Source organism: Muntiacus reevesi, chromosome 7 (assembly GCF_963930625.1).
Source record: "Muntiacus reevesi chromosome 7, mMunRee1.1, whole genome shotgun sequence".
NCBI classification, from domain to species: domain Eukaryota; kingdom Metazoa; phylum Chordata; class Mammalia; order Artiodactyla; family Cervidae; genus Muntiacus; species Muntiacus reevesi.
In genome coordinates this window covers 79,401,001-79,417,722 of record NC_089255.1, presented here as the reverse complement: position 1 = coordinate 79,417,722, position 16,722 = coordinate 79,401,001, and the positions used below count along the sequence as shown (strand labels likewise).

The following is a 16,722-nucleotide window of genomic DNA, read 5'->3' as shown; positions in this document are numbered from 1 at the left end:
ATAAAATGCCATGGCCAAGAAAGAAGGAAAAAAATATATCTCCCTGCCTGTCTTAGGACACAAGGTACTAGTTGGCAGCTTTACAACTGCTGCTCTTCTGCTACATAATTACCGTTAAACTGGCTTTTAGAAAATTAGAAAACTTACTGCACTGTTAACTTCTATGGCTGCAATTTCCAAATAATGACCCATTTTCCAAAACATATTCTCCAAACACAGATCTGAAACCTTTTTATCAGGATGGCTGAGATGGTGTAACTGGGAGAGCTTGGATTTGGATCTCATTCATTACCTCTAGTTCTTTCCTGGGCCATCATCAAGCACCTCCCTCTCTGCTCAATTTCCTACCTCCCCTTTTAAATGCAATCAAGCCTCAGATCTTTTTTAGAAAACAAAACCCAGGAAACAATCCTCTCATGCGCACAAGCTTCTCAACTATATTCTAGAGAGAGTAGAACACATTTCCTTAATATCAATTCAAACCTAAATTTCTATTAATCTAGCTAGTTTCCTCAGCCAAAATACCAAAAAAGCTATCTTGCTCAAGTCACCAATATCCTATTACCTGCCAAGTTACATAAAATCTTTTTCACATTGTGCCGCCTCTGAAGTTTCCTTTGTTGGATTTTGTTTCATTCACTGCTTAATATTCACTGTTTAAATACTGGCATTTCTCAGGGTTCTATCTGCGCCCATTTTCTACTGCCAACCCAGGGTCGCAATCTTTTTCTTATACTTTAATTTACTGGTGAATTCTAAATCTTTCCACAAATAACTACCCACTATGTATCCCTGGATACCCCACTAATCCCAACAAACAAAAATGTCTAAATGTAAACTCCCCTTTCCCAGTAAACTCAAAGACTTCCAATCATGTGCATTAGTATCACTATGTAATCAGTTGTTCAAACAAGCACCCACCCAGAAGTCATCCCGGATCCTACTTGGGCTCTTTTCTCTTTAATCACTGAGTTCCCAAATAAATTCACTGAGTCCAGTTTTCATTAAGTCCCTTATCATTTTAAGATGGCAGCACAAGAGCCTCCCTACTTGTGATCCTACCTGCTTACATTTCACACTGGGGACCAAGTAGTCTTTCTAAAATGCAACACTGATCATTTCCTTGCCTTACCTCGAATTATTTTGATGGTCTTCCATCTCCACCCAATACGTTCAGGACAAAAGATATTTCAAAATCCAGTCGTTGCTTACCTTTCCAGCCTTACTGTAGGCCATCTTTCCTCATGTACCCAAATTTCCAGCAATTCCAAATTATTTGCTGTTTCCTGTACACAACACACTTTCTTTACAACTCCATGGTTCTTCATCCCTTGTTTTAACTAGCTAATTCCTATTGTCCTTCAAATTTTGTTAAAAAACCACCCCCTTGGAAAATGATCTCTAATCCCTTTAGGCTGAAGAGGATAATGTCTTAGTTCATATACCTGTAATATTCTGTTTTCACAGCCTTCATCCCCTCCATTCACCCTCAATTAAGAGCATCAATTAACTTGTTAACCACAGTTAACATACTGGCAACTTAAAAGCAGAAAATGGTACTTAGCACAGAACTAGGCACAGAGTAAGCAGAGTAAATGCTACTGAGTACATGAATCATGGAAGGATGCTATGAGCCACTTCTCATAACCCTTTCAACCCTATTATTCTCTGTTTATCCTGTATTGATCATTAAAAAGAATACCAAGAATTGTTTAAGAGAAACCTAAAACTTTTACTTATAATATGGCGACAATTACTTAAAACTGGAGCTAATAGGGCTCATCAGATTCTTCTAAACCAATAAGGACATTAAATTTCAGTGCATTAATTTTTACTAGACTGCATCTTAAATTGCAGTACTTGAACTTGTTCTCTAAGTTTGAAAAAAAATCTCGATATGAAGAGTAGTTACACATATTAAGTAAAAATCTAAAATTAATTTCATATTCTGTTATCACCATGCCCCACCTCTATCCTAGACCAGCTTAGCTTTTAGTAATCTGCTTCTAATATTAACCTATTATTATTGTATGGAAAAGAATTTTCTTTTAATAATAATTAACTATAAAACTGCTTTCAAATTCAAACTAAATGAGAATGAGAATAATGCTCAACATATTAAGACCATGGAAATTAATACTGAAGACATACCAGGAAAAAAGTAATTAGTCAATTTAAAACAATCTTCATATATTAATACAAAAGTAGCCTTAATGACAAAACATATTACATGTAATGCTCACCTTTAAGGCCCCATAACATAATCCATACAGTAAGGCTACTGCCACGATGCTACAGACGAAACTGTAAAGTGCTGCAAGCAGGCTTGTAGTGGCTAGACAGGAAGGAGAAACAGAAATCAACATTCATAAACATACAAACAGATGGAAAAAACTTATATAAGTCATTGAAAAGTATTTAAAATGCATAATACTGAGTATAATTAAATGTTTACTTGTTTAATTTATAAAAATTGAGTTTATCCTGTCCTTTCAAAAAATTTTGACAATTGCTAATACAAGGTAAAATATATTCACCTTGGAAGTAATAAAGCAATAAAAATCTTTTTTTATTTACTTTATTTTACTACTACATTTATCTACAGTAGAAAAAATTACACCTATATTGTGCTTCAAGAATGTACCTTATTATTTATAAAAGCTTGGGAAAATAAAGTTCAAAGAGCCTCAAAAGGAACTAGAAATGTATTTTTACTAAAAGATGTTAGTCTGTCTATTAGACAGAACTTGTGCTACCCACAGAAGTAAATTTATATTCCTATAATCAGTTCATTAATTCTCACAAAAAGTATAGATCTGATTAATTACTAACAACAAAAAAACAGATCCAATGGGATTACTAATAATAAGGAAGAAAGGATGGCTAAGATAACAGACTTCAACAGTAATTTTATACGGTGATCTTAAAAAAAATCTACAAGAAAAATTTTTCTTTAGGAGATATTAAAAAGTTTACACCTTGCACAAGTTTATAAATTATGACAAAACCCACTATTATAAATTATCTACACTAAACCTTCTCCATAGATTAATATAGCACCTATAGGAGCCCCCTAAATACTGAAATTGTTTCTACCCATTAAGCTGTGCTGAACACCAACTGTTCTTAATTCATGCTCTTTCAAAATTTCAAAACATTAAGAATGCTCTAGATACACAGCAACATAGAAAAAGCTTAATTTCTATTTAAAATTTAAACCATAATATCAATACTTTATCAGTAGAGATAATTTCAATGCTGTACTTGGGAGATAAGGACAGCAAAATGTGATGAAATAAAGGAATTTCTTTCCTTTCAAATTTTTTTCTCTAGCTGTACACTCATCTCTCTGTAAAATGTTGGATGGTTAAACAAAATAACGGTATATTTTAACCTCAGTTAACCACAGATCAAAGTGTTATTTTCAAGTTCTGCAGAGTATTATTCCAGAATAATTTTAGTATAGTCTTATTTATTTTGAAAATAAAATGTACATATAACAGGGGAATACATTTCTAATGGTATCAATTCATATCCACATATTCTACTCTAAAAGCAGAAATATTTCTAAAAATCTTATTTAGTAAAAAAATGGTTTTACTGAAAGCATTCTGGTTTGGGTATCCCACTTTTGCTTTATTGACTATGCCAAAGCCTCTAACAGTGGGGAGCACAACAAACTGTGGAAAATTCTTCAAGAGATGGGAATACCAGACCGCCTGACCTGCCTTCTGAGAAGTCTGTATGCAGATCAAGAAGCAACAGTTAGAACTGAACATGGAACAACAGACTGGTTCCAAATCGGGAAAGTACGTCAAGGCTGTATATTGTCATCCTATTTATTTAACTTATATGCAGAGTACATCATGAGACATGCTGGGCTGGATGAAGCACAAGCTGGAATCAAGATTGCTGGGAGAAACATCAATAACCTCAGATATGCAGATGACACCACCCTTACAGCAGAAACAAAGAAGAACTAAAGAGCCTCTTGATGAAAGTGAAAGAGGAGAGTGAAAAAGTTGGCTTAAAACTCAACATTCAGAAAACAAAGATGATGGCATCTGGTTCCATCACTTCATGGCAAATAGATGGGGTAACAGTGGAAATAGTGGCAGACTTTATTTTGGGGGGGCTCCAAAATCACTGCAGATGGTGACTGCAGCCATGAAATTAAAAGATGCTTGCTCCTTAGAACAAAAGTTATGACCAACCTAGAGAGCATATTAAAAAGCAGAGACATTACTTTGCCAACACAAGGTCCGTCTAATCAAAGCTATGGTTTTTCCAGTAGTCATGTATGGATGTAAGAGTTGTACTATAAAGAAAGCTGAGCACTGAAGAATTGATGCTTTTGAACTGTGGTGTTGGATAAGACTCTTGAGGGTCCCTTCGACTGCAAGGAGATCCAACTAGTCCATCCTAAAGGAGATCAATTCTGAATATTCATTGGAAGGACTGATGCTGAAGCTGAAACTCCAATACTTTGGCCACCTGATGCAAAATGACTTGTTGAAAAAGACCCTGATGCCGGGAAAGATTGAAGGCGGAAAGAGAAGGGGAAGACAGAGGATGAGATGGTTGGATGGCATCACTGACTCAATGGGCATGAGTTTGACTAAACTCTGGGAGTTGGTGATAGACAGGGAGGCCTGGTGTGCTGCAATCCACGGGGTCGCAAAGAGTCGGACATGACAGAACGACTGAACTGAACTGATTCTAAAGATGAAACAAAGTTCTGAAACTAAATATACAGAATATCAAATGCATACACTAGTTCAAAATGTAAATATAATGCCACATATCAGAGCTCAATCTATTTGACCTTTTATAAACATTTCATAAAAGTCTATATAAGTTCCATGTAACTCACTGTAACTTAAACTTTAAGGTGACAGTATTTTAACACTTGTTACAAATCAATTCCATTATTCCCAGATCTTTCACTAAAGTAGCAGACTTGACTACTTTTTTCCTATCTACAAACTAATTCCTATTCAATATTTAATTATTAAATAGTGTCTTTTCTTTCTAATTTCAATTCTAAAATAAAAACTGAAAAATCAACTTAATGGTCAGTTTATTGTTCAATGATCTGTAAAAGTAATACTTTAAACTTAATTTTTATAAGGAAGTACTCACCATTACCACCAAAGATATGAATATCCAACTGTTCACAAAGGTACATTACAAATGTATTCACCTGAGGCAGGAGACCAATGAAAAATACTATTGGGAAACAGAGTGTAAACACTACAGAAGGAAAGAAAAGCCAAGTTAAAAATAGCATGTCACATCCACCCTTTTGTTCATCTAAGATAATAAAATAAATGATAAAAAGGAACCCAAAATTAATATAGGTTACTAAGCAAGTTTCTTAAAATTGCTTGAAACAGTATACTAAGCAAATTTCTTAAAGTTACCATTTCAAATTATTTCTCTACATAACTACCTGAGTATTAAATAATCTTTCCAACTATGAACAACAGTTTTTGAAATTGACTTTAGTGTTTCACAAAATAGGAACCTGAGATAAAGATCCAAGGGAAATCTCTCATTCCATCGGCTATATTTGTTCATCATCAGTTTTTTCATTCCTAATGCCCTATAGTTTTTTCATTCCTCACTGAGAGGAAGGCAATAAATAGCAAAATAAGTCCACTAAAACTATTTTTATCTATATCATCAGTCCACTGATCAGTGAATGGTTTGTATACAAATAATGTTAAGACCTACAATACCTTAAGATGACTCACCTATAACTAAATCCCTGGCTGATATAAGCACCAGAGGATTGGTGAAAGTTATTCCATATAATTTGAACTTGGTTGTCGTTAGGTTTCTGCTACCATAATCCAAGAGCCAAATAAGACCACAGCACAAACAGAAATAAACTGGTCTACTGTAGGCAATGATACGATTATGACCCTGAAAATGACATTAAAAAGAAGTCAGTTTAGTTAATGTGAAGAGTCACAACCAGCTATTGAGATCTTTAATGGCTTATATTCTGAAGACTCAAAATGTTTCCATATGAAGTCAGGTTTCTGGCTGTGGCAGAAGGGAATTACAAATATGGAAAGGAGGAAGAACAGAATAAACCTTAGGATATTAGATTGAAATTAAGTATTAGTATGAACTCATTATTTTTGATAATGCAGACAGATGAAGAATAAATGTGTGAGTATATGTGTATACATATATTTTTCTAGTTTTATCCACTGAGAGGACCTAGTAGCAATGACATTCTAGTAATAAAGATTACTAGAAAACCAATCTTAGTCTATAAATAACAATACTCACTAAAAGGAACCAAGGATACACAGAGAAAAGGTTGGTTTCAGGCTAAGACGGGAAAGTTTAAGATGAGTCTGGAACAAATTATTGTGCTCCAAATGGAGAAAACACTTCTAAAATGATAAAGGTATGTCAGAAGGACAAGGAAGGCAGCTGATGGGTTCCCAATGGTCAAATCAGGGACAATTTGAACATCAAAAGTAATGATAGTAACATTATGGTTCATTTAATAAAGTAAGAGTCCATGAAACCACACCAATACAAGAAAAGGGAAAGTTCTTACTTACAATAAGAAGTCAACTAATAAATATAGAAGGAAACATGGAGCTAAAAAAAATCACTATTTGGTCACCAAGAAATGATAACTGATTCAGCCAAGAAACATCAACAGATATTAAAGACAACTTAAAAATGGTAAGATTGGAGTATTGGTTCTCAGGGGCGGGGGCGGGAGGGGAGGTTTCACCCTCCAGGGTACATTTGGTAAAGTCTGGAGACACTGTGGTTGTCACAACTAGGGTGACTATACTATTGGCATCTAGTGGGTAGAAGTCAGAGATAATGCTAAACACCCCACAATGCATAGGACAGAGCCTGCCCACCCCCAACTTTCAACAAACAATTATCCAGCTCAGAATGTAACATTGCAGAATTTGAAAAACACTGCAGACACTACCCTTAGACAAAGGATCAGTTATCACCAGTAAAAGCATAAATCAGTTATTATGTGCTTCCTTATATGATACACTGGGAACACATTGCTTTTGTAATATTTCTACCAAAAAAGCACAGACTGTATCTAATAAGAAATATCAGACAAAGTCAAATAGAAGGTCGTGTATAAAATAACTAACCTGTATCCATTAAAAAGGTCAATATTGTGTCAAATACTGAGGAACTGTTCTAGATTAAAGGAGACTACAAAGAACAAATGCACAATCACAGAGTTTCTTCTGCCAATGAGAAAATACTACCACAAATCTTAATTCAATCTGACATATGACCAAAAAAATGGTTTCTGAGGAGTGTCAAGGAATCACAAGTTTTAGGTGTATCAGAGTGACTTACATGTCTAGGAGAAGAAGAATCTGGTTGAACACTCTAAAAAAGAAACAAAAAGATAGATTATACCACTGACGACCAGGGAATTTCATATTAACTTCCAAAATACCTGAAATAATTTCAAGTGAATATTCCATAGCTACGTCATAACCTGTAGGTCATTAATTCTGCTGAAGCATCAACAGAAGACGAAACATCAGCTCCACTCAAATCTTTCCTAACGCTTAACCTTATTATGTTTCTGAAATAGCATTTAGCAGCTGATAGATCCATCTTACTGCTTGGCGCATTAGAATACCTGAGTACAATTAAGGCAGAATGGTTTCTTATGGCAACATCACTCCATTCAGGAAATGCACAAACTATGAGTGAGCTTATAAAAAGGATTCCAGCTATGCCCCAAACTCAAGCTTACTAAACAATTCAATGGCAGTTGTATTAAATATACACTTAATATGATGCATTTTCACATCAAACTCAAATAAGTTGTATCCTTCTAAGAGACTTCATCAACTTTCCATAAAAATGTTCAAAAGGTATTATGCAGTTACCTCCCAAATGATGACTTTTCTCCGGAGTTGGAGTTCATTTTCAAAAGCATACCAAAGAATTTCACTAGGATAGTCTATTGCCATCCTGTAATTCAACACCAGACTATGATCACAGAATTTGGTACATAGGCCTTGTCTGGTCTCTTCAAACTCAATTTGAAAGTTTATCCTCCCAAAGCTCTGTTCCTGCCTTTCTTATTTCTGTTTATGACAGTACTATTCTTGTAGTCAAGTAGATTTTATAAATCTGAAATACTTAAAAAACCTCATTCATCTTTTGCCTTTTCAATATCTAAACATATTAAGCAGAAGACAAAATTAACAGGGTAAGAAACACTGAATCCAGGGAATGAATTTAAACGGTTTAAGGCAATAAAGGGATGGTTTAATGGGAACTGAAACAAAAAGGACAAAGTCCAGAAATTTAAACACAGAATCACCAAATTTAATCAGAGAGACTATAGCTCATGTTATTAAAGGTCAAGAAGGAAGGAGCAGAGGCTCTAATATTTGGGTTGGTGTACTACTACCAAATCCTAGCGGAGGAAATGGCAGTCCACTCTAGTTTGCTTGCCTGTAGAATACCATGGACAGAGGAGCCTGCTGGGTGACAACCCACGGGGTCGTGAAGAGTCAGACACAACTGAGCACACACACATACAGACTACGATCAAAAGCAAAAGAAATGGGAGAGGAAAATACCAGAAGATGACGATGTGCCCTTTCCAGAATATGCTCAGCTTCCTCTTAGATATAGGACTAAAGCTTATGAGAAAGGTGAAGACTGTGAAATAAAAATCCGGACATGATTTATACAGAAGTATATAAGAGTGGCAAAGTAATAAAAGAGGATGACTTCATTGGCAAGGAACTGCAAACTGAAAAGAGGGCCAAATAAAACCCTAGCAAATTCTCATAAATTAAGAAGTGGTCAGAAGAACAAAGAGGCATCAACAAAGAAAAATGAAGTTACTTGAAAAGTAGGATAATCACGAGGGTACTGTAAGATCACAGATCAACAATGAGCAAAACATAAAAACAGAGCAGCACTCACAGAGAACGAAGACTAAGACCACAGATCTGGCAACTAGAGATTATTAGCTCATAAGACTGTAATTTCAGTAGTGCAATGAGGAAAAAAGTATGGATGGGTCTGAAGAAATAGAGCAGTTGACACAGGTGGCTTACTCTAGAGGTCTAAAAATGGAGAGAGAAGAAAGCAAAGATAGTTGATGGTATAAAGAGAACTAAACAAGCAGTCCTCAGGATGGGAGAGGGTTCTGCACGTCAGTATGTACCAGGCAAACACCCAGAACTGGCTAAGGGAAAAAAACTGCATGTTACCCAAGCACAGTGATGCTGCATGGAGGGTGAAAATGTTGGCATTTGATTCTCCCATTTATGGAAAGCTTAAAGTTGGTATTTCAGAGACACTATTTGAACAAAAGCAAAGGGATGCCAATCATGTGCTCTTGGTATCCTCAAAGAATAAATATGCTAGTTCTGACATTATTATATCTACCACTGATGGATTTTAACAAATTCCACCTACATAATAGAAGACTTAAAATATGAGACTAGGAAGGTTAATGTTGTTAAATTAAAAAGAAATGAATTTCAAGAACTCAAATTCTTGGGAATTCCCTAGCAGTTCAGTGGTTAGGACTTGGTGATTTCACTGCTGGGGTCTGGGTTAAAACCCTAGTCAGGGAACTAAGATTCCACAAACCATGTTCAGTTCAGTTCAGTCGCTCAGTCGTGTCCGACTCTTTGCGACCCCATGAGGCGATGCCAAAAAAAAAGAAACCAAACTCTTTTCTTTTAATAAGTGTCCAAACAGTTAATAACAAAAAAAAGTTTAGGAAGTTTAATTCACATGTCATTTTTTTTAAAGTTTATGTCTTTTGTTCCTTACCCACTCTAATGTAAACATCCAAGGAAAACAAATCTAAAAGTTACATTCTTAATATAATTCAATGAATGATACAAAACCTTCTGCCTTTTAACACAGCTACTATGCCAAAGTCTGAACAGAAGAGATGCTGGTACCTTAAGCAGTGAGTACTGACAGCTGGCTATCACCAGGCAGAACTGGAAGACCCAGATATCTCTGAAGAAGCCTTGTATAAGAAGAATGGATCCCAAGAAAGCCACAAGAATAGCCAAGATGACAGCTAACACATTTTCCAGGATCTCACGATTTCTGTCAACAGAAAAAAAATAATCAGTAAGTACATTATCAATATAAGAAATGAATCAGAGTGAAAAGGGGGAAGACATCCATATGAAGTTCATATTATATTCGCTACGATATTTTTTTTTCCTTTGTACTAGGTTTGAACAAGGCTTTGGCTCATACTGAAAAAGTATGCCCGGCTGAGACAGAAAGCTAGCATACATTCTTTAAAATTTTTAAACTTACTTTTAATTGGAGGATAATTGCTTTACAATGTTATATTGGTTTCTGTCACATATCAACATGAATCAGCCATGAATCAGCCACAGGCCCTCAGCCATATGTCCTCTCCCTCTGAAACCTCCCTCCCACCTCCCACCCCATCTCATCCCTCTAGGTCGTCACAGAGCACGGATCTGAGCGCCTTGTGTCATACCGTGAATTTTCAGGGGTTATCTAACTGTACATACGGTAAAGCGCATGCTTCAATGCTACTCCCTCAATTCGCCCCACCCTCCCTTCACCACAGTGTCCACAAGTCTGCTCTCTCTTTCTGTGTCTTCGCTGCTGCTCTGCAGCCAGGATCATCAGCACCATCACTCTCGATTTCATATATATGCGCTAATTTATGACATATGTCTTTTTCTGACTTCATTCTGGACAATAGGCTCTAGGTTTATCCACCTCATTAGAACTGAGTCAAACGTGTTTCTGCTTATGGCTAATATTCCATTGTCTATATATACCACACCTTCTTTATCCATTCATCTGTCGATGGACATCTAGGCTGCTTTCAGTTCAGTTCAGTCACTCAGTCATGTTTGACTCTTTGTGACCCCATGGACTGCAGCATGCCAGGCCTCCCTGTCTCACCAACTCCTGCAGTTTACTCAGACTCATGTCCTGTGAGTCAGTGATGCCATCCAACCAACTCATCCTCTGTCGTCCCCATCTCCTCCTGACCTCGATCTTTCACAGCATCAGGGTCTTTTCAAATGAGTCAGCTCTTAGCATCAGGTGGCCAAAGTATTGGAGTTTCAGCTTCAGCATCAGTTCTTACAATGATTATTCAGGACTATTTTTCTTTAGGATGGACTGGTTGGATCTCTTTGCCAGCCAAGGGACTCTCAAGAGTTTTCTCCAACACCACAGTTCAAAAGCATCAATTCTTCAGCACTCAGCTTTCTTTATAGTCCAACTCTTACATCCATACATGACTACTGGCTCTAGGTTGGTGATCACACCATCGTGACTATCTGGGTCATGAAGATCTTTTTTGTACAGTTCTTCTATGTATTCTTGCCACCTCTTCTTAATATCTTCTGCTTCTGTTAGGTCCATACCATTTCTGTCCTTTATTGTACCCATCTGTGCTTGAAATGTTCCCTTGGTATCTCTAATTTTCTTGAAGAGATCTCTAGACTTTCCCATTCTATTGTTTTCCTCTATTTCTTTGCACTGATCACTGAGGAAGGCTTTCTCATCTCTCCTTGCTATTCTTTGGAACTCTGCATTCAAATGGGAATATCTTTCCTTTTCTCCTTTGCCTTTTCCTTCTCTTCTATTCACAGCTATTTGTAAGACTTCCTCAGACAACCATTTTGCCTTTTTGCATTGCTTTTTCCTTTGGGAATGGTTTTAATCCCTGCCTCCTGTACAAGGTCATGAACCTCCATCCATAGTTCTTCAGGCACTCTATCAGATCTAATCCCTTGAATCTCTTTGTCACTTCCACTATATAATCATAAGGGATTTGATTTAGGTCATGCCTGAATGGTCTAGTGGTTTTCCCTACTCGGAGAAGGGAATGGCGAACCACTTCAGTATTCTTGCGTGGAGAATCCCATGAACAGTATGAAAAGGCAAAAAGACAGACGAGTATGAAAAGGTTGCTTTCATGTCCTAGCTATTGTAAATAGTGCTGTGATGAACATGTGTCTTTTTCTATTATGGTTTTCTCAGGATATATGCCCAGTAGTGGGATTGCTGGGTCACATAGTGGTTTTATTCCTAGTTTTTTAAGGAATCTGCATACTCTTCTCTATAGTGGCTATATCAATTTGCATTCCCACCAATAGTAGCACACATTCTTATGTGCAAATAAAGCATGCTACAGAGGACTGTGATGTTCTAATTACAATACATAATATAGTTTTAATTTCTATGTTATAACTTTACTCTTTTTTTTTTTTTCTTTTTAACTTTACTCTTCTTAACATCTGCTTTTCTGTCAAATTTGTTGCCAAATAACTAACCAACTTGAATGGCAAATAAAGGAAATATACAAAGAAATAAGTTTGAAAAAAACTATTTGTCTCATTACTTCTCAGGGAAAAGCTACTCACAAAATGTTAATATGTGCTAAAAGTCTTGATTTTAAGGAATATTTATTGACACGGGAACATGCTCAGTACATCGCTATACAAAAAAAGCAGTTTTATGTCCTATCAATATTATTCTATTACTTAAGAAGATACACCATATATCGATATAATGGTGTTCTCTGGGTGGAAGGAATGTGGCTGGCCTCTGCCTTAAAGTCTTTCTATGTATTTCATAAAAAATTGAATTTATAATCATAAAAATGCTTTCATTTGTTTTTATTAAGTCAACGCCCTATTTATAATTATCAATTGACCTAAAAAATAAAATTCACAAACATCTCTGTACCATTTCACTTGACAGCTTTCCCAGAGGAAAACAAGTTCAACAGTATTTTCAAAATCAATCAATGGAACACTGGCATCTCTCCATTTGTTCTTGTGTGGCAGATGTGGAATTCCAGATCTGCTGAGCCCAGGGATTCCTGGTGGCCCTGCCACACTGCATGCTGCCACACTGCTGGTCTCTGAACATGGGTTCTCCTTTCAGCTTTTGTTTAGGTTTCAATTTTGCTGAATCCAGTTTATCAATCTGTTTATTCATTGATCCTGTTTTTTATGTCACATCTGAGCAGTTTTGCCCAAGGTCACAAGTCTTTTCTCCTATGTTTTGCTTTTTTCTGAATTTTATATTTTAGATTTTACACTGAGGTTTATGATCCATTTCAAGTTAATTTTTGTAATATGATGCAAGGTAAAGAAACAAGTTCTTTATTCTTTTTTTTTTCCTTTGCATAGAGAAATCCAGTGGTTCCAGCACCACTTGTTGAAAAGCCTATCCTTTACTGATTTGGGATATTATTTTGACACTCTCTAGACCTGAATAGTTTTCTTTATGGGAAGGTGTTTAACTATAAGGCCCACTTATTTGATAGGTATTGTGTTTCTTAAGTATTATATTTCTTTCAGAGTGAAACTTGATAATTTCTATCATTCAAGAAATTTGCTTATTATCTTATTTATATATAACTGCTCATAATATTTTATTATCCATTTATTACTTGTAGAATCTATAATGATATCCTAGCTCACATATCCTAATTTGTAACATTTTTTTGGTCCTGATCATCCTGACTAGAATGTATTAATTTAATTGAGGTTTTGGTTACTTGACTTTTCTGTCTTCTGTGTCTTCAGTGACTTCTGCTTTTTCTTTACAATTTTGCATCTTCTGAATACTTAGGTTTGACACTAAGGTTTGACGTGTTCTTTTTTAAAGTTTCCTAAAGGGAAGGTGAAGGCTCTGAATTGACTTTTCTTCTTATTTAGTGCTATAAATTCTTCCAAGTACTGTATTAACAACATCATAAAAATTCTGGTAGGCTGTGTTTCATTTTTATTCAGTTTAAAAATATTTTCTGATTTACCTCTTGATTTCTCCTTTGATTTGTGAGTTATTCAGAGGTGTTTAGCTTTCAAATATTTAGGAATTTTCCAAGGTTCTTTTGTTACTGACTTATAATTAACTCTACTATGGTCAGATAATACACTACATAGCACTTGAATCCTTCTACGTTTGATCCTTATAATATGGCCTAGAGTACGGTTTATCTTGATAAAAGTTCAAGTGTGCGCATAAAAGAACATATTTTGTTGCTATGAGTGAAGTGTTTCCTACATGCCTATCAACTTAGGTTGGTTGACAGTATTGTTCAAATTTACTATATCCTTAATTGATTTTCTACACTTGTTCTATCAATTATTGAGAGAGGTATATAGGTTTAGACGGTAAAGAATCTGCCTGCAATGTGGGAGACTTGCAGGTAATCTGCCTGCAAGGTTCGATCCCTGATTTGGGAAGATCCCCTGGAGAAAGGAAAGGTTACCCACTCCAATATCCTTGCCTGGAGAATTCCAAAGACAGAGACTACATTTCATGGGATCGCAGAGTCAGACACGACTGAGCAACTGACACTTTCACTTCCATGCTGAATTCAACTATAATTGTGAATTTATCCATTTCTCCTACTTCTATCAGCTTTTACTTTGTAGCAGTGTTTAGATGTAGAAACATTTAGAATGGTTAAATCCTATGGATTAACTAACACTTTATCATTATACAACCACCTCATTTTATCTAGGAGTAAAAAGAATATTTTCTTTGCTCTGAAATCTACTTTGTTATTAATTCAGCTATTCCAACTTTAATTTGATTAGTGTCAGGATGATCTATCTTTTCTACCTTTATATTTAAAGTGCATTTCTTATAGGCAGCAAAAAGTTGAACCTTGCTATTTTCTCCAGTTTGACAATTTCTGACTTTTCCCAACTATCACCTTGTCATTTATCTTGTGTCAATCTGTTGTTGATCTCTTTTTCTGCCTTATTTTAGATTAAGAGAATAATTTTTATAAGTCTATTTTATCTCCTTTTTTTAACTTACCAGTTGTAACTCAATTTTGTTATTTTAGCGGTTGCTTTAGGGTTTAAAGTATACATTTTATGACAGTCTAACTCAAATAAACTTATATCAATTCACATATAGTGTAAGCAACTTATAGCAGTATACTTTCAAATGTCCTTTCCTGGCCTTTATGCTATTATTATCATGAAATTTACTTTTACTTATGTTATAAATCACACAATATACATCATTATTATTTTTGTTTAAACATCCAATTATGTCTCAAAAAGATTTAATTAGTAAGAAAAAATCTTATATATTTATTCATGTAGTTAACATTTGCATTCATGTTTTGTTTCCTTGGGTAGCCCCATATTTCCAGTTGGTATTATTATCCTTCTGCCTGAAAGAAATCTGGTACTATATTGTACTGCAGATCTGCTTGAAAAAAATTCTTCCCATTTTTTTCTAGTCTGAAGATGTCTTTATTTCATCCCAGTTTTTGCAGTTTTGCTGGCTACAGAATTCTAGGTTGAGCTTTTTCTCCCTTCAATACTTTAAAAATGCTGCTCCATTATCTTATTTGGATTTTGTCCAACAATAAATCTGATGTTTTGTCCTTGTTCCTCTATACAAACTGTATCTTTACCCTCTTGAAGTTTTAAAAATTTTATTATTGGTTTTGAACAACTATGTGCCTTGCTATAGTTCTTTTCATGTTTCTTGTACTTGAGGTTCAAGGAGATTCTTCAATAGTTTTCATTGAATTTGGAAAGTTTTCCACCATTAACTTCCTCAAAACTTTTTCTCTCTCCCGGAGTATACTTTCATTTTGTATGTTCTTTTTGTTGAGGGGAGGGAGGGAAGAGAATTCTTCTTTTTTCTTTTGTTTCACTTTCAATAGTTTCTACTACCATGCTTTCAACTTCATTAATATTTTCTTCGGTAATGTCTAATCTACCATTAATCTCATCCACTGTGTTTTTCACCTCAGACATTCTAGTTTTCATCTGCAAGTTCAATTTGGGTCTTTTTTTTTTTTTTTTATTTTGCATCTTCCATGTCTCTACTTAACTTTTATTAACATGCAAAGTATAGTTATAACTTTTAATGTCTTTGCTAATTCTAGTATCAAGACAGGTAAAGGCTGGTTCTGACTGACTCATTATTTCCCTCATTATATATCACGTTTTGTCATTTCTTTGTATGCTTGGTACTCTCTGGATGCCAGACCTTGTCAACCTCAACTTTTTATGTGGTGAGAATTTCTGAATTTCTATATTCTTGAACTTTGCTATGCTACTTAGAAACAGTTGGATCCTTTCAAGTCTTGCTTTTACAACTTGCTAGGTGGGTCTGGAACAGTGCTCATACTAGGGCTAATTACTCCCCACTTCTAAGGCAGGACTTTCCTGAGTACTCTACATAATGCACCATAAAATATGAATTATTATGAGTTTCTTCAGCCCAGAGGGTGAGAGGGTGAGGACAGGCACCATTCCCAGCCCTGTGTGCCAGGCACTATGCCTCTATTTCTTTTACATGATTCTTTTACATGATTTACATGATTTCTTTTACATGATTCTCTCCCCTGGTCTAGTCTCCTCATACATTCTCTTACCAATACTCTGTTAAATAGTGAGGAGATCCACTACACATCTCTGAGGTTCTCTCTGAGCAGTGATCCTCTCTCTGATGTTCTGTCCCACAGACTCAAGCTACTCTAGTCTCCCTGTACTCTTAGCTCCATCTCCTCAACTCAGGAAGTCTGCTGGACTCTACTTCAGGATCACAACCTGGGAACTCTCTTTAGGCAGTGAGCTGGGCAATTGCACAGTTCACATAACTTGCTTCCTATCTCTCAGGAATCACTGTCTTTTCCTGTCTTATTTCCAGTGTCTTGAAAACCAC

General features: G+C 35.6%; 1 protein-coding gene across 5 annotated transcripts in view; it reads right to left on the bottom strand.

Moving 5' to 3' along the window:
• The window catches only part of PCNX1 (pecanex 1), a 175,995-nt gene that overhangs the window by 65,288 nt on the left and 93,985 nt on the right, over positions 1–16,722 (bottom strand). For all 5 annotated transcript variants that reach the window (XM_065941703.1, XM_065941705.1, XM_065941704.1 and 2 more), the window contains 5 exons: positions 9,960–10,113; positions 7,366–7,398; positions 5,757–5,928; positions 5,143–5,253; positions 2,244–2,335 (listed from right to left, as the gene is read on the bottom strand). In XM_065941703.1, coding sequence (XP_065797775.1) covers positions 2,244–2,335; positions 5,143–5,253; positions 5,757–5,928; positions 7,366–7,398; positions 9,960–10,113 — 562 coding nt within the window. The remainder of the gene's footprint in view (positions 1–2,243; positions 2,336–5,142; positions 5,254–5,756; positions 5,929–7,365; positions 7,399–9,959; positions 10,114–16,722) is intronic.